Source organism: Lupinus angustifolius, unplaced genomic scaffold, assembly GCF_001865875.1.
Source record: "Lupinus angustifolius cultivar Tanjil unplaced genomic scaffold, LupAngTanjil_v1.0 Scaffold_559, whole genome shotgun sequence".
NCBI lineage: Eukaryota > Viridiplantae > Streptophyta > Magnoliopsida > Fabales > Fabaceae > Lupinus > Lupinus angustifolius.
Window position 1 is genome coordinate 46810 of NW_017727899.1, and position 23255 is coordinate 70064.

A 23255-nucleotide genomic window follows, 5' to 3' on the forward strand; every position below is an offset into this window, starting at 1 on the left:
TCTCTAGTCATTATTGTGCTGAATTATTTTATAAGATTATGGATATGCAATTTAAGAAACTTCATGATTGTTTCCCCGATACAATTACTCAGTTACTTTTTTGTATGTCTTGTTTGAGTCTGGTAGATTTCTTCTCTAGTTTTGGTATGGCAAAAATGATTGAATCTGCAAACTTTTATCCACATGATTTTTGCTCAAATAATTTGGTAATGTTTGATAAAAAACTTGAGATTTAAATTATTGATATGCATAACAATATTGAGTTTTCTTTTTTGGAATGAATCAATAATCTTTATGATAAGTTGGTTGAAAGTGGAAGATACATTATTTACTTATCAATTTATCTCCTTTCAAAGTTAGCAATACAATTGTAGAAAGAGTTTCTTCACTGTGAATATTGTGAAAAATAAATTATTTAATTGAATGAGATATGCATGAAAGAAGAATTGTCTAATTACTTATATTTAGTGAGAAGTGTTCAACAATATTGTCAACGAATTAACCATTCAATAATTTCAAAATAAGAAATCATAGAGAGATTAATTATGAAACATGTCATTTATTTGATGAAACATATTTAAATTTTGTAATTTCATTAATATTTTCATAATTAATGATATTTATTATTTCATTTTTAATATATATTGCACACTCTGCCTATAGGTCCTAGATTCGTCACTGGCTGAGAAATATGGACTCATGAGTGAGTGAAAGGTGAGTGAGAAATTGATAGATACAGTGTATACTTTGGGATACCTATAAAATGTCATTTTTCAATAGAAAACACCTAGAAGTACCTATATTATTTATTTGTCACTTTTTAAAAAAAATATTATGAAACAGACAAAAATGAGTTTTCAACTTAATATATTCTCACCCGACATGGTAGAATCAGACTTTTCTTAGTTTTAAAGAAAAAAATATCATATATTATATTTTAAGTGGTAGAAGTGTCATATCACATTATTTTTTCCTTTATTTGTAGTATACTTCAATCTCAATTAATAGATAGGATCATCACCGGACTTAGTAGGGATGCTAATTAAGGACGGACCTTCACTAGTATCAAATTCAACCAGCAAAGTTCAATTTGTTAATTTACCATAGAACAAAACTAAATTTAAAATTCATATTAGTATTAGAGCATATATATATATATGAAAAGCCTATCTTTCTAACATTATACACACATGAAGTATTTTTTAAATAATAACTATAATCCGAACTACAAAAAAGTCAAATAAGATAGAATGATATCTTCATTACTTCTTGCAATGCTTTTTGTGGACTTGAATAATTGGGTTAGGACAAAACAACCACCTTACTCAGAACCCATAGCACAAGAGAAAACTCAAAGGCAAAGAGAGTATGAAGCAATCCCCTATCAAGTGCAAATCCATACAACGTTATTCCACCATTGTTGTGCTGCAAATATGTCACTGCTTAATTCAAACACAACAAAACTCATGTAAGCATTCAAAATCAAAATCACTTTTTACACTTAGTTAGTTATAATTAATAATTAACTCGTTAACCAGTTAATCCTGATTTTCCTTAGGGTGTAAGCATGAATTATTGTTGGAACATGGTTTGTTGAAAACTATAAGTGAAATTTCTTCTCCCCCTTTCTTAACGTGGAATTTCAAGAACTGACATGGTAATTAGTATTGAGGGAAAAGAATTGGCACAGGTAACCCTATTGTCGGCATTTCGAGAACTGACACTGGTAGTCAGTATTGTGGGAAGAGAATTGGCACGGGTAGCCATATTGTGGCTTGTGGGTATTTCGAGAATTGACATTGTTAGCCGTATTGTGGAAATTTCGAGAATTAGCACTGACAACAATATTGTGGTGGATGTATTCGAGATTAGTTCTTACAATGCAGTAAGAATTTGATAACAGAGATCTTTGCTGTTTTATCATGGGGACGACGTGGTTGATAGTCTACTTGCACATTTTTACAGTGCCACGAAACGTCTTAAATAGAGCAATCTGGTCGTGACTCAACCAATAAGTATTATTTCGTGTCATTTAAAATTGTTGCAAGCTACGATAACAATAATTTTAAGACGTTTATACTGCAATGACATTCGTAGATAATATTACTGGACCGAACAACTATAACCTGAACAAATCATTTCGGTTTGATGGGACAAATTTCAAACGTTAGCAACATAAGATGACATTTTTCCTCACTATGAGAAAAGTTGTGCACGTTTTGAAAATCAATGTCCTAATGTGATGCAGAAAGCTGGAAAAAAAGGATAAACTAGATATTAATATAGCTATATAGGATGAAAATGATTACATATGTGATAATTTCATTCTGAATAAGTTGTGAGATGATTTGTATGATTACTATAACTCATATAAATCTTCCAAATTAATTTGGTATGCACTTGAAAAAGAAAGAAATATGATACTCAGGAAGGTGAAAAAAACAATGATGTTAGTCACACCCCAAGCATCATATGACTAATAATAAATCAGTAGAGTCTCAATCATATGAGATACATAGAATTGCACATGAAATCATTTTTGATGGTATGACCCTAGAGAGTTTAACTCATAGAGTCAATGAATGTATATTCATTGGGTATGGTGTAAACAACAAGACATACATGTTTTATGACCTTAACGCAAAAGTGATCGTTGAGTCTAACGATGTTGACTTTAATGACGAGAAATTCCTTTTAAAATTGAGGAATAGTGGGGGTACATTAACTACTCACATACCTGTGATTAGAGGTAATGATAAAAATGAAAGGTTTGAAATAGAACCTAAAAAAGTAAGAGAACAAGAATTGATAGAAAGTATAGACCTGATTATATTGTCTATATATTGGAGGAGAATTCATCAACTTTCTAAGAAGTTTTGACTTCTTTGAATGCTAATTTGTGGCAAGAAGCCATAAATAATGAGATGAACTATTTACAGTCTAACAAGAAATAGACTATTTTAGCTCAATCAACTATGAAAGTTGAGATGATAGCTAGCAACAGCTAGTGAAGAAGTAAGTTGGCTGAAAAGCTTGCTATAGAGATTCCCCTATGAGAAAACTGATGTCAGCTGTGTTGATCCATTGTGATAATATCGCGACTGTTGCAAAAGTGAGAACCACTTTTATAACGATAAGAAACGACAAATTTGTTGTAAGCATAACATTATTAGAGAGTTACTCTCTACATAAGTTGGTAGAGTGAATTATGTGCGCACTGAAAATAACTTAGTAGATCCTTTGACGAAAGGACTAGCTAGAGAGAAAGTCCACAATACTTCTAAGAGTATGGGATTATTGCCCTTAGAACGAGAATCACTCATATGGTAACCCGACCTAACTGACTGGAGATCCCAAGAAATAGGTTCAATGGGTAATAACAAGTTGTGAAGTGATATGAGAATGAACATGCTATAAAATTATGAGAAGCATGATTCCTGTAGCATATGTAAGGATGAGTTAAACTCTTAATGAGATCTATACTCCAATTGGAGTGCAGTACCTAGGCTCTAGGATTACTCTTGATAGACTCACCTATGTGAATGTGGAAGTGAGGGCCGCTTCCTATGAAATTTAGGGGCATAAAGGGCATAAATTTCTAGAGTGTTCACTATACTGGGATAGACGTGCATGACCTTTAACGCACGGACTTTACAGAATACACCTTTGAAAAGGTTGTGTGTGGTTTGATGCTGGAGATAAAGTTTAAGACTACAAGTCACTCTAATAAAATCTGGATCTTATTCACTATGCAAAGATTCAAGTCCATGACACCTTTGTTTATGCACAATCTTATTGAGACCACAAATATTCTCAGAAATCGTTTTTTAATTTCAAGTGGGGATTGTTGGAACATGAATCTTATTCACTATGCAAAGATTCAAGTCGCATGACACCTTTGTTTATGCATAATCTTATTGAGACCACAAATATTCTCAGAAATCGTTTTTTAATTTCAAGTGGGGGATTGTTGGAACATGGTTTGTTGAAAACCATAAGTGAGAAGTTTTGATTGTGAAATCTAAAAAACTCGTAAGTCCCACATAGAAGAGTTTTAAAATAAACAACTCTCAAATCTCACATCGAAGAGATGAAAAACTTGAAAAAATATATTAAGATACTAAGATAATATTTATCTTACTTTAAAATATACTAAGATAATATTTATCTTACTTTAAAATATACTAAGATAATATTTATCTTACTTTAAAATATACTAAGATAATATTTATCTTACTTTAAAATATACTAAGATAATATTTATGTAGGGGGTATTACTCACCTAAAGATTGTCTGGTTTGGAAAGAAGAAAATTGTTGTGGAATTACTGAAATGCAAATGTCTGAGGAATCAGAATCAGTGTCAGTGGCTAGCTCCTCAGGCACCTCTGTTTTGCATTGTTCTAATTCAGCAAATGCATTAGTCACCAACATGTGCCATCTTGTGGCAATTGACACAATCTTTTGAGCTCTATGAGTGATTCTTGCAGCACCAAAAAGGCACAACAAAAAACCACTTAATTGCACAACTGAACATATCTGCATAACATAATTTCCAGTCACAATTAAGAGGAAATAGATTATTGTATAGTCCCTTAGCATTCCACTAAGAATAAAATAAGTAGAATACATCACTATATACATTTGATATCATTCATTTCAAACCACCTAAACATTTCTCAACTGCTATCTAAAATTTAAATCAAATTTCAAGTTCTCACCAAGTGAATACAAAAACAAATGTGCTTAAAATTAATTATGTAGTTATAGATTATGTACTATTAAATAATTAAAATTATCATGTATTGAAACAATTAAAATTATTAGACCTAGTAGTATAAATGATCGATGAATGATACAAAACATCTTATATCTTTACACTTATCGAGTATCAAAATTAAACTCTTAAATATAGTTTCTTTCAATTGCATGTGAAACCCAAGCCGGACGTTAAATCAGAAGAGGTTTCATATTAGGTTTAAATGGTTAAACCGTCCGATCTGACTGGGTGATTTCGTACATAATTAATAATTTATATATATATAGTTATATATAAATATAAAACTCTATATAATTAATAATTATGCATAATTATATTGAAGTAATATCTATTTTTTTGGACCATAGTAAAACAAAATATTAGAGTAATGTTTCATTTTTTCTTATTTTTAAGTGAACCGTCCGGTTTACTTCCCGGGTTAATCCGGTTTAACCAGGTTTAGCACGGTCGGACTGGATTTTCCCCGATTCAAAACGATCCAACTCTTATTTGATTAAGACTATAAACCATAACCTTTTTCAAGCCCGGTCAGCGGTTAGACCGATCGGACCGTCCCGTCTAGTCTAGTTCTCACAACACTAGTTTCTTTAGCCAAGATATCTCTCCATCCTATTACTACAATAAATGACTAATTTTCTTGGGTTTTATTGATATCCTTCTCAGAAACTATTTTTTCCAAGGATTCTTACATGTAGTTGAAAACAAATTTTATTATATATAATATATAGGATGAAAAAACAACTTAATATGATGCTTACCACAAGGTCACCAGAATTGAAGAAGGTTTTGGCAGATTTAGAACCTAAAACCAGCAACAATGCACCAAACTGGCTAATAGTAATTGTAACCAAACACCCAATTATGAATATCCTATACCTATGACTTGTAACAGATAACTGTTTTCTAATCCTCAAATGTTCTTTGAATATAACACCTGCATCAGAACCATACCCTTCAAGAAGCTTATGAAGCCCTTCAAATCTCAGTATCTGAAGTTCACAAGTTAACCTAAACAGCACACAAACCAATAGGAATAGACCAGTTCTGTAAACCCAAGAAACCAACACAAAGATGAACACGATTGAGTTTAAGGGAAACCCTGGGCTTATATGTGGTGCAGAGATTTTAACAGCATAGAAGAATATGATTTTGTGGCCAAGTTCAACAACAAAGGATGGTAAGATTATGTATGATAAGTATCTGAATGATTTCTCTAGTTCACGTGTGTAACCTCTTCGAACGTATGCAGTGTCATATTGCAAAACATCTAGGAACAAAAGTTGTCTCAGTCCATACCTGTTAACACACATTAACAATAATATCGATTAAAGTTAGTGCATTATCTATCGTTTATTTATATTGCTTTTATTTTAAGAGTTGATAATAACTAAAAATAAATAGTAAATAATGCAATAATAGTGTAAAAAACTCTTTAATGCATACATCTGTCATGGCTTTAATTCAAATCTTTGCAAACTCATTTTCTGAATATTGGCATTTATAATACTTATAAAACCAAAATAAATAAATATAGGCCTTGGTTTGAACTCAGATCCTTTTACATATTCATATAATTACAAAAAAAACTTGGGAACTTATGAATGATGATTAGTTGTCCCAAAATCATGTCTTTAACTCTCTTGTATCCAATGAAATTTTGATATCTATTAATAAAGTTTGAGAAATGGGAAACAAAGTTAAAGTGATATGTGAATTTTTTATTATGTCTCAAATAAATTTGATTGAATGAGACATTATTGGTGACATAATTTTGGGGCATATGATCTCTATTGAAAAATCATGGCCCCGGGAAGTCGTCCTCTAGGTCAACTAGGGATGAGGATCACATATCTTCATTTATGTCTCACATGGTGTCCCAAACTAATTAGAAAGTTTCATTCAATTAAAAAGAAAATTCATAAAAATTGAAATAAATATTTTAATATTATTTTGTGAAGGTTGAATAGTGTCGACTATTTTAGTTAAAAGACTATTTTAGTTGAAAGATTATTTTAAGAAAACTTTATTTTAGTCTTTTCAGGAGAAGGGATGTGTGATTGCTATATAAATACTATCCATGTATAAATCTCAACAAAATATGTATATAAATTTATTTGAAACCCCGCATGTAAACTTTACATATCTTTCACATTTGCATACTATATAATATTCCAGTTTTACATATGTAATTGGTGTATTATTAATTTAAGGTTTTGTTTAGCAAAACTAACTTAAAAATAAATGACTATAACTCATTTAATTTGAAGGTATAAGATTGCTTGAAGTTTATAAGCAAGGAGCAATAAATTGGGAGTTGATAAACTAATTATAACTAATTGTTAGTCAAATTAGCTTATAAATATGTTAACAAGTGTGTAAAATGAAATATGTCTAACTTATAAGTTTCTATGAACTAACTTATCAAATATGAACTTATAAGTCACATCATGGACTTGCCCATTTGCCAAACACAATCAACTATCTAATTTTTTGTAAAAAAATCACTACATATGTAATTTTACATAGACATAATGAGATATATTAAAAAAAATTAATATTAATTATTACCTTCGGAAGAAACGTGAGAAAGTGAAGAAAGCAATAATAGCAAGACCAGATTCTGGTAATTGGACAAGCTTATTGAGTGAGATAGGATCATCTTCGTGTGAAGAAGCAGGAACTCGAACAAAGAGTGATGTAAGAAGAGGAACAATAATAGCAAGAAAGATGAAAACCATGTAGGAAATGAGTTTTCCAACACATGAAGAGTGATCAAGAGCACACCATTTAAGGCTTACACGAAAGTTTCTAAGTTCATCAAAGATCATAGATTTTGATCTTGCATAAGATGGTTGCAAAAGCAAGGGAACATTTGGTTGGTGGTATTGTGTTTCTTCTTCATCATGTGGGTGTTTTTCATCATCAAAAGATACTCTTCTATTAGAGAAATCAATGTCAATAATACTTGTTTCATTGGCTACTTCTATGGATGAATTCATAGTTGGGTTAGTTTTGGAGAAAAATAGTGAGAAAATGAAATTTATGAGAGGAAATAATAGCATCTCAAATGAGTTGAGGTGTAGAGTTGGTGTAAAAAAGTTGTATTATAATATATTCAATGGTTTTAGCAATTATAATTAAAGTAATGCTATATTTTACTATTAAATCATTCTACTAATCCTCTTATTCACAAGAAAGTGACACATGTTACTTGGAAATTAATTACTAATAAATAAAGTATCATCTTATGACATATATCACTTTTTTGTAAGTATGAAGATTAGTAGGAGAATATATCGTTTTCCTTATAATTATTATACAATAGTACAGTAAGAGAGAAGAAAAACAAATATACTAAGTTTTATGGAACAGATGCATGGTCAAACATCTTTAACAACTTTTGCATGAGTAAAATGATCAACAAAATTAATTATATGTCTCAATCCAATGTATTCATGTATTGAATTTGATTCTTATAATATGTTTATATTTTTGTATTTAAATTTTATATTTTATTTGAGTTTTGGATTTAGTTCTCCTCATATCAACACTTACCACATTATAACTAACAAAATATATTAAAATAAAAATAAATGAGTTTACAAATGTTTAACAAAAAATAATTTTTAGAGGCCAAAATCAAAATATTCATACTTTAAATATTTGAGTGTAAACTTTTTAGTAGTTGTACAATTGGAATAAAGAAATATTTAATTGTATAAAATAAAAATGCATGTATGATGACTTGATAATAACATATAACACAACTCAAAATATCTATATGAGATTTTAATTAAATGTCTTGCAAATTTTGTGGTTAGTATTATTTCTAGAAAAATAGAGAAGTGAGTAGAAAAGTAGTGAAGACAAAGAACACAAAAAAAGAAGGTAGAAACCTTACTTTGTCTCGTGAGTTTTCTTTACCCTATTCTATAGGTTTGAGTCTCAAGCCAAGCATTAAAGCTACATTAGATCACTTTTGTGTTCTACACATGAAAAGCTTTATGTTGCCCTTTTCATTTGGGACATGGTAAAGTAAATGAACATGAACCATAAAAATAGGTTCATAATTAGGATCAAGACACATCATCATAAACTTTAGGTAAATTAGATCTTTAGGGTTTTAAGCAATATTATTTTCATTTTAGTCATCTAATATTTTTTCAAGTTAGTCCTCTAACATTTCAAAATTAGTTATGTTAGTTCTATGGTGCTGATTTTTGTGTGACTAGTTTGGTGCATATGAATCATAAATGTTGATGTTCTTAATCCTTCTTAAAAGGTGAGGAATGTATCTACTTTTATGCTTTAGTAAAATTAGCCTCTATCAATAAATAATTTTTTTTTAAAAAGAGGGTCACTTCTTAAAGTGGTGGGTTTCACTCAAAAACCTCATGAAAATGATACTGCATAGAAGATCATGTTCAATGTATGACTTTGATGAGTGTGTTTGTTTAGATTTTTTTTTATAAAATCAATTATTTTAAAAAAAAATTAATTATAAGACATGCACATATGTTTTGATAAAATATTTAATAATAAAAATCTCAAAATAATCAATTTTGTCACTATAATAAGAATCTACATTGAGTAAAGTAGATTCTTATTAAAATATAAATATATATTCAATGTCTTGAGAATGTTCAATACATTCAAGCATTTTTAATTAGAATTATAAGGATTTTTAGACCATTTAGAATTACTCTTGTATTTTCCATTCCTATGTATTGATATTTTCTTCCACATAGATCACAGGGTTACTAAAGGCTAGAATTATGGATCATGTATAATGAAAACAATAATGTATGCTTTCATGTCCACATTAGACATTACAATACCAACACCACATTTCCCTCCTAGCTCATTATTTATATGGATCCAAAAAAACCTCTCCATCAACAAACATTTGAGCATATGCATTTGTTGGTCACAAAAATTTTAGAGAAAAAAAATATATGCACCGATAATATATGAGTTTTATATGTTGTTATTGTATTAATTATCATTTATGTTTAATCATCATTGATTCTTTAAAAAATAATCTAAATGAATGGTCAATGATATAATAACTGTATATAAATCTTTGTACTAATAGTGTATATATATTACTCTCAAAACTTTATACCATCCAAGGTGATGAAATCAAAATAGACATATTTCAAGTTGAGGATGAATCAATAATGTTCTTTCCACTAGGTGGTACATATTTATCCTAACCTCACACTTGAGCTCTAATATCATAAACCCAAACATTATATTTTTATTTGGTGGATTCTAAAGTAACTCTTTTGTTAAAACTTAAAAATGATTAGAAAACAATAGGTTGTATTTAATTATCTTATACTAAAAGCCATGCACTTAAAAGTTAGTACTTTATTGCTTTAAGTATTGAGAATTATACTCATTGGAGTACTATACCACATACACATATTGAATGGACACTTAAGTTTTATAATTTAAGGTTTAGTGCATGAGAGAAAAGACAGCACCACCAAACAAACTCAACATAATCAAGCACGGATCTAATTGAATTTCTGACTTTATAGATAAATAATAATTTCTATTTTTACTAAATGAGCTCACACTACTTAGGCTCATATTAGGTACTACCAAAACTTTAACCTAGTTTCATGTTTATACTCAACCACCAAGTTATAGGTTGGATATGATATATGAATGTTTTAGTATTTTTAGTATCTAAATTTCGTCTTAATCTTGCTATTAATTAATATATTCTATCATTTGTATTTTAATTGAGAGAATAATGCCTCCCAAAAGTTTTAATAAAGGATTACCTATAGGTAGAAGGGATGAATCAAGCTGGATGAGATAAGTAGATTTCACCACATAGGTTCCAGAAGCATCAGCACTCCAAGTCCACCTTTCCAAGGTATCTCTTTTGCAAGATTGGTGCTACAAAAAATCATACAACTGAGCAACCCAAGTCTTTTCTCTATCCAACAACTCTATGTGCCACTGAATCTCCTACACCCATCTATCATTGTTCCAGCAACCACAATCTGCCACACGAGCCAAACCATTCAAAGCTAAAGAAAATAATCTCGGGAAAACATCCTTTAGACTTTGATTTCTCATCCAAATATCCAGCCAAAAGAAGGTTTGAGAACCATCCCCTGTCTCTTTCCAAATGTTGTCGTCAAACCAAGAGCCAATATTCTCATCTCTCGAACCAATTGTGCACAAATCTTTCCACCACCTAGAAGTAGAGGAGGAAATAGAAGTAAGAATAGAAGAACTAGCCCCATATTTTGAGTCAAGGACCTTGACCCAAAATGCGTCCTTTTATGCCAATCTACGCCACCTCCATTTCCCTAGCAAAGCATCATTAAACTGAGATAGATCTCTGACATCCAAACCACCCTGAAACTTTGGTTTACAAACCTCCGACCATGCAACCCATAGTAATACCTCTACCATTTCTCTTGTGACCCCATAAAAATTCCTTTGCAAACAAGCGAGTTTCTTCGAGACCTTCTTTGGAGCTTTATAAAGAGAAAAAAGATACGTAGGAATATTTGACAGGACCAAGTTCACAAGAATTAACCTTCCTCCGAAAGAAATATGCTTGCATTTCTAAAAAGCAAGTCTCTTTGCCACCACATCAATTGTGCTATTCCAAGTTGGCAATCGATTAGGATTAGCCCCAACTGGAATGCCTAAGTAAAGAAAGGGAATGGAACCAATGTTACAAGCTAAGAAAGTTGTTGCCTCCGAAAAGAAAGTTGTTACCCCAATTGCAAACAAGGAAGTATATTATCACTTTTGTTTTATTTTTCTCTAGCATTTCTATTTTCTTTTGTATTATTTCATTTCTTTTATTTTTCAAAAGTCAATAGCATGTAAATTAAAATTAGAAATTAAAAATAATGGTCATATGATAGAACTTTCAATTTTAAATTGAATTACTATACTTCAGAACGGGTTCGGGTTATGATCTTTACTCTACCAAACCCGAATCCAAACCCAAAAATTAAACTCATGCAAAACCCAAACCCGAGCTCAATCACATATGTTTTTTCTATTAAATTTGGATTGGGCTTGGGCATGTACCGTTTTCATTGTCATCCCTACTTTTGGTAAATAAATTCACAAAATATTCATTATTTTTTAATTTTCTTTGGATCCTTTGCATAAGATTAAAGAAGCAAATGAAACTTTTATCTTTTGTGGCAATAATATTGTAGTGACATCAAAAAACCATTCTAGGTTTCTAACATTCGGCTGAGCCGTCATTCTTTCGGCGGAACTAACCATGATGGTTCTAGCTGTATAGCACCATCTCTCACTACCCCCGAATTCACCTTATCACATACCGGATTCGCATGTCGTGTAAAATTAATGTAAAAAGTGATGAACAATTGGTACATGATTCTCTACGGTGTATCCAATTTGTCACTTTTTACATTAATTTTACGAGACCTACCGAACCTGATGGTACGTGATACGGTGAATTCTGTAGTCGCGGTTCGTAGAATTGTGTAATTATGCAAAGGAATATTGGACTGTGGAGGCTCAATTGAAAAAAGAAGAAGAGCCAGGATCAAATGAGGACCTTATTTTTTCTGTGCAGCTTGTTCAGAAACTATGAGTGAGTCAAATTTTCTGATGGTAAAGCAGTGGATCTGATAACCCTTTTAAATTACGGTTACGGTCATGTTATCGCGATTGTAGCCATTTCGGTTATTGTAAAGTGGATTGTGGCTATTGTAGTATGAATTTTGTAGTAAATAAAAATATATATTTGAAAATATAATGCGGGCCATTCGCCTTGATGCAGCCTAAATGTTGTCCGATGTGGTTGTATCTTTGTGATTTGGTGTCACACTACAATTACTTGTGTGATGCGGTTGTAGCAGTTACTGCAATGGAAATGTTGTGGCCGCATCGGATGATGCAGTCCGCAATCTGAAACAATTCCTACATCAGAACAGAATGGAACAAAATGTTCTGTTGCCTTCCTTTTGGTTCCGCTCCTTTTATAGGAAACTAAAATGTCATACAATTTAACTTTTTGCTCTGCTCCATTTATAAATTGCATCAAGAATGGAATAAAATTCATATGTTGTGTTATGTCTTCTGTCCTGTTCTAACATGTTTGACAATGAAATGCACCAAACTTGAAATAGAATTCATGTCATGGTGATGAATATGGTAAAATGCTGTGAACTTCTCTAGACGCAATGTATATCAGTATATTATTTATCATGCCATTTAAATATGTTGTACTTTGGAGACACTCTTGTATTTTTATTTTGATCGTAGTGGAGCTTGTGCCTGTGGTTTTTACTTCTCACATCGGAAAGGTTTTCCATGTTAAAAGTCTCTTGTGTGTTCTTACTTACTGTCATTATTTGTTATTGTTCCTCATAGATTCTAGCAAGCTAGGGAAATTATTATCCGCTGCATATACTCTGTTAGAGTTTTCCTTGTTATTGTGTTGAATTTCCCATCAAGATATATTAATCATTTCTAAGGTGGATTGATTTGTGAAATATATTAAAATTGCGAACTTAACTTTGCATATTATATTGTTGTCAAGAGTAGGCTTAGATCTTCCTAGAATAGCCTACATTTGGAAAGCTTTATATTTTATAAGGATTCGGAATCTATAGCTGAGTAAGTGAATTTTTCTTTTAGTAACAATGTCATGGATCTTGCTTGTTTCAGTTTGATCAGTAATCTCCCCTCATACTACCTGAATGAGATCACAAATCTTGATTTCCTTGAGTGGATCTGCACAGATGGATGGCATGTTTAGAGATTCTTCCAATATTTGTTATGTAATTGATCATTTCACATTCTAACACTTAACTCTGAATTTTCTTTCTTTGCTTTTTGATGAAAATTTTACTAATATATGCTCCTTGATCATTGAAAGGGATATCAATTTTTTGCAGGACGAATGTAGAATACCATTTTCCTCAAGACCACACCAGCAATGAATTTACTAAGCCTTTTGTGATTTATCTGATAAGTATCTTTTCAGGGAACCAATCTTCAACTTGTTACTGCAACCACCGAGATAGAGGGCTCTCTTAAGCATTCGAGCTCGGACACTAGCATTAGAGAATGTGTCTGACTGCCTGCCTGCCTGCATCCATAAGGCAAAGTGAAATCATAGCTGGTATTTTTTTTTTTTTGGTTTTCCACATGTATTTTCGCATTGGAAGCAATCCTGTCCGAGCCGAATCCGAGACCTTGCTTAAGGGGAATCAACGGGTATTTTTTCCATCCACAAGACTCGAATCTGAGACCTTGCTTAAGGGGAATCAAGCATATACCACTTGAATCATGGTTGGTATGATCTCATTCCAACGCATCCAGTGATACCCTCAGATTTTGAGGAAATGGATAGTCTGCATTTGTCCTGCTTAAAGTTCCATGACCAATATTCCTACCAAGCTTCTCAAGATTAATAGCATTAAAATTTGGGCATTGAAGATTGGTATCACTTTTCTCTATATGCTTATGCCTTATGCATACTTGTAGTTTTCTCTATGTAGTTCTGCAAGGTTCTTCTTAAGAGAAGATAAGCATCTTAGTGTGCAAGATATATTAATTATTTCTAAGATAGGATGAATTGTGAAACATATTAAAATTGTAAACTTAACTTCACATAAATATGTATATATATTGTTGTCAAGAGTAGGCTAGATCTTCCTTTTTAAAAGGATTTGGGATCAATAACCATGTGAGTTAATTTTTCTTTCTAGTGAGAACAATGTCATGGATCTTGCCAGTTTAAGTGTGACCACTAATCTCTCCTCATACTTCCTGAATTAGATCATAATTTTGATTTTACTTGTTGGTCTGCACATTTGGATAACATATTTAGATTTTCTTTCTCCGAAAATTGTTTTTATGTCATCATATCAGTTTCTAACACGTCACTCTGAATTTTCTTTCTTAGATTTCTGATGAAGCTGTTACTAGCATAAACTCCTTGATCTGTAAGGAATGAAAATGTGGAAGTTGGTGAAAATTATTTGTGTTTTTCATAATGCGTTTTTCTTTTGATAGTGAAGTGTGAAATCTTTTATTGTGTAGCGTTTGCATAAGAAAAGATGAAGAGAGTGTTGACAAAGTAGATAAATAGAAAATGAGAAGACAATCTAGTTTAAGCAATGTTATGAAACCCGAGCAGGACGTCAAACCGGCAGAGGTCCCGTATTAGGTTTAATCGGTTTAACCGGTTAAATCGTCCGGTCTGACCGGATGATTTCGTACATAATTACTAATTTTTATTTATAAATATATAGTTATATATAAATGTAAAACTTTATATAATTAATAATTATATATAATTATATTGAAATAATACTTCTTTATCTTTTTTTGGACCCTAGTAAAACAAAATATTAGAACATTGTCCCATTTTTATTTTATTTTTAAGTGAGCCGTCCAGTTTACTTCCTGGGTTAATCCGGTTTAACCGGGTTTAACATGGTCGGACCGGATTTTTTCCGGTTCAAAGCGGTCCAACTCTCATTCGGTTAAGACGGCAAACCAGAGCCGTTTTCAAGTTAGCGGTCAGACCGGTCGGACCGTCCGGTCCGGTTCTAACAACACTCAGTTTAAGCATGTATATGAGATGAATATCAAATTCCTTTTCATGTTAAAAAAATGACTTGGAAAACAAGTAGAAAATTTGAGGAAAAAATCTTTAGAACTTGTTTAATAAACAAACTACAATTATTACAGGATGATATTCTCCCTAAACCACATTAATTGGGTCAAATACATCTTTTGTGTATCAACACTACTATCTTAGTATCATTTGAGTTAATGTTCTTATACTAGGACTAGTATGAATTTTCAATATATTGAAATTAGATAACAAAAATCACATGCACAAATTGAGAAATCAAGCAAGCTAATACATCAATTTACCTAAGTAACCTAATTTACAAACATACTCAAGATGATTTCATTGAACAAACTTGCTATTTAGCTCAAAGTTATCTTATTATGACTTTTCAAAAAGGGCTTGATGTGTTTCTTCAGCTCTCCCCAGAAGAAGGATGTGAAGAACTGCCTCCGTCCTGCAACATGTTTTAAGTTCATCATACCAAGTAAGTTCACCTATAGGATGAAAAATATGTTATGTATTATTTCCTTTGATTTTACCTCTTTTAGTGGAATGGAAACATCGTACATTTTAATCTTATGCCTTAAAAAAGGGCGGCCCAATGGATGAGGCTCCCACTTAGTGAGTTCTAGGGAGGATACTTATACGTAGCCTTACTCCCGCAAGCGGAGAGGCTGTTTCTAGGATTTGAACCTGTGACCTCATGTATAGAAAGCTAGCTAAATTAACTTACCTGAAAAGAAACTTGGCTTTGGTTGGATGGGCTTATAAAGCCAGTCAACACTGAATTTTGATCATTACTTTCAGCCAGTTCTCTTAACCTGTTTAGTTCTGGTAGGACTTCTTTTCCGAGATCAGGTCTGTCTTTCCTCCTTAATTCAGCACATCTGATTGCAATCTTTGCAAGGGTTAAGGCCTCCTCTACTGGCCAATCAGGCACTTTCGGATCAAGCATATCAACAAATATTCCCTTCTCAATAGCTCTTTCAACATGATGTGTCAATCCCATTGGTGGCCTTGCTGTCAAAATTTGGAGGAAAATTATCCCAAGAGAATATATATCAGATTTCACACCTAACATTCCTGTCTGCTGATACTCCGGATCTATATAACAGAAAGTTCCGGCAGCCGATGTCATTCGATATTGAGTCACATTGTCAGCGACAGATGGTGGAACTAGCCTAGCTAAACCTACATCGCTGATCTTCGCGACATAGTTTCGGTCGAGCAATATGTTTGCTGGTTTTAAGTCCCTGTGGACAAGAGGCTCGGGTTTTGTCTGGTGGAGAAACAACAAACCAGTGCCGATTTCAGCCGCAATCTTGAACCTAAGCTGCCAAGGAAGTGCAGGACTTTTTCCTCTACAGAAAAGGAGATCGTCTAAGCTTCCACGTGACATGTGCTCATAAACAAGGCAACCATACTCTGGGCAAGCTCCTAGGAGGAGGACCATGTTAGGATGTCGTATGCAGCTCAGTACCTCAACCTGTAATGATGTAAATACAATACAGGCAAGTAAATAAGTGCTTAGAATTCACGACAAAGGATTGTGACAACAGATGTTGTTAGCTCTTTTCGACCATGTTTGGACAAACATTTTAAATGAGCGCTTAATCAATAAACAATTTTGGAATAAGTTAAAAAGAGTTTACCTCTCGTTGAAACTGTGACCTTCCTTGTGCTGCATCTGGTCGCAGAACTTTCACTGCAACAGGTGTATGATCCAAAAGGCACTTATAAACTGGACCATAACCCCCTTCTCCGATCTTCAAGGACTCTGCAAAAAAAATTGTGGCTTCTTCAATCTCCTCAATCGAATACCTTCTATACCTTACATCTTTGTTTGCTAAGGCATCAAGTGCTCTTCTTTTCTCCTCTGATTCTTTAAGTGCTTTCATTTCTGCATTAAGTCTCTTCTGTGATTCCAGTTCTGCTATCCTCTTTTGTGCTTCAGCAGTCTCAATGGCTGCTTTTGATTTTGCCCTTTCCTTTTCTGCCATTGCCAATGCAGCCTCTTCAGCTATCCTTGCCTCTTCCAATCTCCTCTCTTCCTCTAATTTCCATCTTTGGAGTTCTACTGCCTGTGATTCATAACATGTCATATGTTAGTTCAGTTGCAATTCTTGTGCTATTTTCCAATAAAAAGTATAGCAACTATTACACATATTGTGCTCTCATTCATAAATTGTTATACATGTTATGTTTTTTTTATAAGAAAATGTATCTAAGTTTTGTTATTATTTCATACCTTCTGTTGTGCTGAGAGTGCTTCTTTACAGGCTGTGCTATACATTTCCATAGTTTGCTTCAGCTCCAACTTCAGTCTCCTCATTTCAGCCTCCACATCATCCTATACTTCCGAAACAAGGATTAGCAATCAGGAATAACAATCTTTGACCTTTATGCGTAATTTTCTTAGTAACTGAAATATTTTTTCTGACATCATTTATAGAGGGCTGCACATTTCTTGTATAACCTTAAAACTAATTGAGTCCATGATCATAGGGAAGAATGGGTGCTAGAGTCTATTTCCAACTCACCAAACCTTTCTTCAACAACAATAATACATTTACATTGCTATTCTAATATCATCTATCCTTACTATTCTCGTCGTGTCATTCCCTTGTTAAAATCAGTTTCATATCTATGCATTGTTTGTGTAAAACTGATATGAAGCCGTAGTTCATGTATTTATGTAAAATAAAAACATCCTGAAAATCTTCCATCCTAGGAGAAAATGGATCTAAATTACACAACACCCTCTTATCAGTGCAGGAACAACTAATAGCTTAGTGAAGCCAAACACCTCAGTTAACTTGGCTATTTTTTATGATATTTATTATTTTTCCTTTAATATTTATACATAAATATTATATTTGTCTGCGCCACCAAAACCATTCTATTTGTCTATTGTCTTTGCTCGATTACCTAAAATTTCTGGATCCGTCACTTACCGCAGCCTGCGATGTAGTCGATGAGAACCCATCACTTGAGAAAGAGTGATCAGGGGAGCTGATATCAATAGACCTCCTTCCAAAATTTATTGATTCAAAGCTATAATTTGCATCTGTATCTGAACTATATGATAATCTAGGATTTGATATCCCTGAGTCGGAACTGTTAGTTAATGCAGGGAACAATTTGTCTATACTTGATCTTCCTGAGCTTACAAATGTTATGTCACTATCAGCTGGTGTGGAAATTTCACCATACCTCTCTGCCATTCCTTTCCTAGTGAATGGTGACCTGATTCCAACAACAAATGTTATGTAACCATAGCTATGTTGTATTGATGTATATTTGAAGAATTATAATGTATGTCATGATTATGATAAAAGGTATAAATTTAATAATCCATTGCTATGTTGATATATGAAGGATAAAACATGGGAAGAAGTATGCAACATCACTGACCTGAAAGAATCTGTTGTTCCATCGTGTGATCTGCGTGGAGGAGCTTCGATGGATCTTCGTGGAGGAGCAGCTTCCTGTGATCTCCTTTCTCCTATTTAAAACAGCATCTCTTATTTCATCAATTTCAAACTAAGGTACCACAATATTAACCAAAAGCATGTATCATTTATAAATGTAGTAAAATGTTACCATTTATCTTATTATTATAATGTCATTTTCATTTATAATAGTGTAAAAAGTGTTTTTGGTATATTCTACTATGAAGGCAATATTGTCATAGTAAGGAATACTGATTAGACTTTAATATTTATGCACAGTCAATTCATCATACATTTGTATTACTTATATTTAAGAGTGAATAATGATTAAATATAAATGGTAGATGATGCGGTGATAGTATAATAAACTTTTATACGGACAGTAGATATGTTCTTTTCTCTACTTATTATATAGTAGGGTTAGCTCCCCCGACAAAAGTTTTCTTCATATGCAAGACTCGAAAAGAGACGACGAAATCGAACCTTTAACACTACCTCTAAAGAGAGGCACGCGCGGTGGGTCGGGTAGTTCTGACTTGACAGAAGTTTGACTAGGATGGTTTTGTAGAGGGGAATAGAAAGGAGCAGGACGAGAAGCAGATCTCATAGATTGAATCTTTCCTTTAGAAACAACATATACTGTACAGAAATCTGGTGCTCCTTTAGATACTGTTCCTGGAATATCTGCTGCTCTAAATCTTCACATTCCAATAACTTTTTCTTAGTAAATTATAAATGCATATATTCCTAATATAGAAAATTAAGGTGACTATGTATGCTTATATGCTTAGTGATACTGATACATACTCACACAACAATGCACAACAATGCACATAGCCAAACATTGAGATTTTTTATAACACATATTTAGAATAAAATGTCAATTTGGTACTCCAAAGATACAAGACTATCAAAATAGTTCTCTAAAGAAAAGACATAACCATCATCTAACTTTGACAGATAGAGTCATATATACCTAAGAAAGCCAGTTTTATTTGAAGAACCTATAACCAAATGCTCAATTGCTGCGTGAGAAGTGTATTCAACTAAAGCTCTTGATACATCTCCATCTTCTAGTACAATGTCCTTGCACTGTATCTATGAACCAAATAAGTAAAACAAAGAAAAGAATGAGTTGTTAAGATGCTAAACTAATTTCAAGAATTCTAAAATGAAAACCATTGCCAAATTGTGCTAAATTCTTTTAGTTTCCTTAGTTTTGGTTGTTTTTGAGTTTGACACTGAAAAGCTAACAAATATGTTATTTTTTTAAATTGTAGTTACAATAATATTAACTTTATCACAATTGCGGATAATCATTCAGAAATGTGATAAACGTGGATATAATTGTGATCGTGAAGCAATTGCATAGACAGACTATCAAAACTATAATATTACAATTGCATTCATGCCCGTGGATTCAGCAACAGTTCGGAAAGTTGACCTATTCGGGAATCTCCGGATCATAATCTAAAACCTTGTTTGGAATGAGAGCTTATAGCTCTTTCAAGTGCTTTTTTCCTTCTTGTTTTCCTTCAAAGAAAAGAAGACAAAACTTACATCTTTTCGTGCACAGAAGACACGATATGGACGGAAAATTTCTTTTGTTTGCTCATCAGGGTCTTTGGAAACCAGTGAACTCTGCTCACCAATACCAATACCTTTTGCCCCTGCAACCAACAAATTCATAAGGAGTTAAATGTTTTCCTTTAAATACGGTTTGATGCGATTACATTATAACCCGACACAACCGCATTTTTATGATTCACTGTCACGCCGTAATTGTCATGTGATACGATTGTGATAATCACCACAATCACAATATTGCAAATGATATAAGGAACAAATGCTAAATATTAATAACTCAACAAAATAGTGACATGTACAAATGATATGAGGAACCATCATGCTATTATTAAGGTTTTAAATCATGGACATGATGCATCAATAACATCTAAGTAGTTAATGCAACATCATAAGCTACAACTACTAGCATTGAGGTAAATGTGATTTTGAAGCTCTACCCATGTGAAACCAAACATGCACATTAACCCACATGTCCACAACCTCACTCTAGAATCAAAATTGCAAATTAAAATCCTAAACTAACTTTTAGCACCAATTTTTTGCACCAATTTCATATATCAACAAGAGTATATATGTGGTATATATAATACTCACTTGGGGTTGAAAGAGAATTTGATGAAGAAAGAGAAGCTTGCTTAACATTGACATGGATGAGAATTACAGTGCCATTTCTTGTAAGAAGATGATCAATGGCCCATTTCAATGCATTTTGGCTTCCCTTATCTTTGTCTATTGCCACTGCCACTATTCCATTCACACCATCCTTCTTATCCCAACTATTCTTTTGCAACCACATTCCTTTCCTTTCAAACACTTCTTCTAATCTTCAAGTTTTTTGTGTAGTTTCAATGAAAGAAAGAGACCTAACCAAGATATCAATAGTTTTGTCCTATCAAATATTAATAATGAGACCTCTAAAGTTCTTTGATTAAACAAATAATGTGCACTCTTTGTAACAAGGGAAACTCTTCATCAATAAAAAATGTAGGACAAGTTTCTTACTTTGGAATATTTTATGTACTTGTTAAGAGACAAAAGGAGTTTGAGGTGTGTGTTTGATATGTGTACTATGTTGATGTTTGTTCATTTTCTGTGTTAGATGTTAGAACAACAAAAAGAATGGGAAATAACCAATGTTTTACTTTCTAGATTTAGCAACCATTTTTGGGTTCCTTTTAACAAGTTTGAGCTTTTCACGGACATAATAACCACACAGATTTTGCTCTAACTCTCTTTCCCCATGAGAGAATAACCAAACATAGCTGAGTTATCTTTGACTTTGTCCCTCTTAGATGAGAAAAAGAATGAGCACTCAACATGAATTACAATTATATATTGGCAAAATGGGCAATACCCATGCTGCATAGTCAACATTTTTTTTTGGTAAACAGAGCATATGAATTTTGTCTATTTGTCCAACTTTTTTTTGCAGGCATGGCATATTTTTGGCTGCCTGCGAGCATAATTTAAGGAAAAAATTAAGAAAAATTTAAATAAATTATTATGTAATGTGATTTTTAATCGCTAGAAAAATTATAATCTAATGTAATTTGTCATATACAAATTATTGTTAATTTTTTATCTTCAACTACTTTATTTTTATTTATTATATGATTTTTTTATTTTTTAATTATTCACAATGCATGCGGGCCGCCCACATGCCAGTAAGCCGTTTTAAAACAGGCAAGACATTTAATTTTATCCACTAAGACAATGTAGGCATGTCCGTGCCCACTTAAATTCTTATGAGCATTTGCGGGTACGAGCAAAACGGATTGAGCGGCCTATTTTACCTATCTAATTACAATAAATTCGGATGAGTGTTAGGAGTACACAACCCGATTTCACTTATTCATATTTGAATCCAGACCCATATAAAAATAATAAAAATTACAAAACATAATTCAAATAAAAATGAACAACTTTAAATTATCAAATAAATATAAATTTTTTACTCAAACAAAAGATTGAAAAAAACAAAGACATTAACTCTGTAATCAATGTAGGTTATGAGTTAATAATATAATATCAGTCTTTTACAACATAGTATGGTATTGAAGTTATGTTTTAACAATATTTAGTTATAATTAATAAGATATTACAATTATATTATTCAATACATTTAAAGATATAGGAATTGTGGATCCTAATACCAATGAGTCTAGATACCCCATTATTTAATATATTTAAGGATATAGGAGTGATATATCAACAACTCACACATTTTATTATAACAAATGGTTTAAATAAAATTATATATCAAATTTTTATTATTTTTTAATAATATTATTAGTATAATATATATGTGTATCTAATTTCAATGGTAAGCAGTTTAATTACTAAACCACCATATTAATATCTTGACCAATTTGATAATAATACAATATTTTTTGGTACTATTAAGAGTATCCCTCACATTTTAGTATAGAATTAATCCCTTTCGGGGAACGTGGTTGTCCTCCTAATAAGTGTTAATGTACTCTTTACTATTTGATTGTTCGCTTATTCCCAACAATTGGTATCATATGACTCTTAACCCAGGTGCCAAATTCGAGGTGTGGAAGTTCGATGGAATTGGTAATTTCGGATTGTGGCAAATGAGGGTTAAGGATGTGTTGGCTCAACAAGGTCTATAAAACACACTGCGTGAGAATAAACTAGAGGGTATGGATCAACTGGATTGGGAAAAATTGAAGGAGAAGAATAGTCAAACACTAATCCTAATTCTCTAATAATATATAGTGGTAGCCGCTTAACGCTCCCGGGGACGTAGGCACAATTAGTCAAACCTCGTTACCAAATCTCTTGTGTTATTCTCTTGTCTCTGT

At 32.3% G+C, this 23255-nt stretch overlaps 2 protein-coding genes across 3 annotated transcripts; both read right to left on the reverse strand.

Annotated features, from left to right (window-relative positions):
- Positions 1-1253: 1253 nt before the first annotated feature.
- On the reverse strand, positions 1254-7860 carry LOC109341660. 2 transcript variants are annotated; one of them, XM_019579600.1, is made up of 4 exons: positions 7348-7860; positions 5538-6075; positions 4283-4538; positions 1254-1442 (listed from the first exon to the last, which is right to left on the reverse strand). In XM_019579600.1, exons 1-4 carry the CDS (start codon positions 7839-7841, stop codon positions 1303-1305), a joined length of 1428 nt encoding a protein of 475 aa, XP_019435145.1. In that variant the 5' UTR covers positions 7842-7860; the 3' UTR covers positions 1254-1302. The 2 variants fall into 2 exon arrangements, with proteins under 2 accessions (XP_019435145.1, XP_019435146.1); XM_019579601.1 differs by having other exon boundaries at positions 1254-1439; positions 7348-7859.
- Positions 7861-15603: 7743 nt separating this feature from the next.
- Positions 15604-21611, reverse strand: LOC109341663 (U-box domain-containing protein 35-like). Its single transcript, XM_019579605.1, has 10 exons — positions 21022-21611; positions 20401-20510; positions 19817-19938; positions 19324-19538; positions 18803-18893; positions 18343-18634; positions 17637-17738; positions 17041-17469; positions 16122-16874; positions 15604-15842 (listed from the first exon to the last, which is right to left on the reverse strand). The coding sequence occupies exons 1-10, from the start codon at positions 21221-21223 to the stop codon at positions 15801-15803; spliced, it is 2358 nt and encodes a 785-aa protein (XP_019435150.1). The 5' UTR covers positions 21224-21611; the 3' UTR covers positions 15604-15800.
- Positions 21612-23255: the final 1644 nt, after the last annotated feature.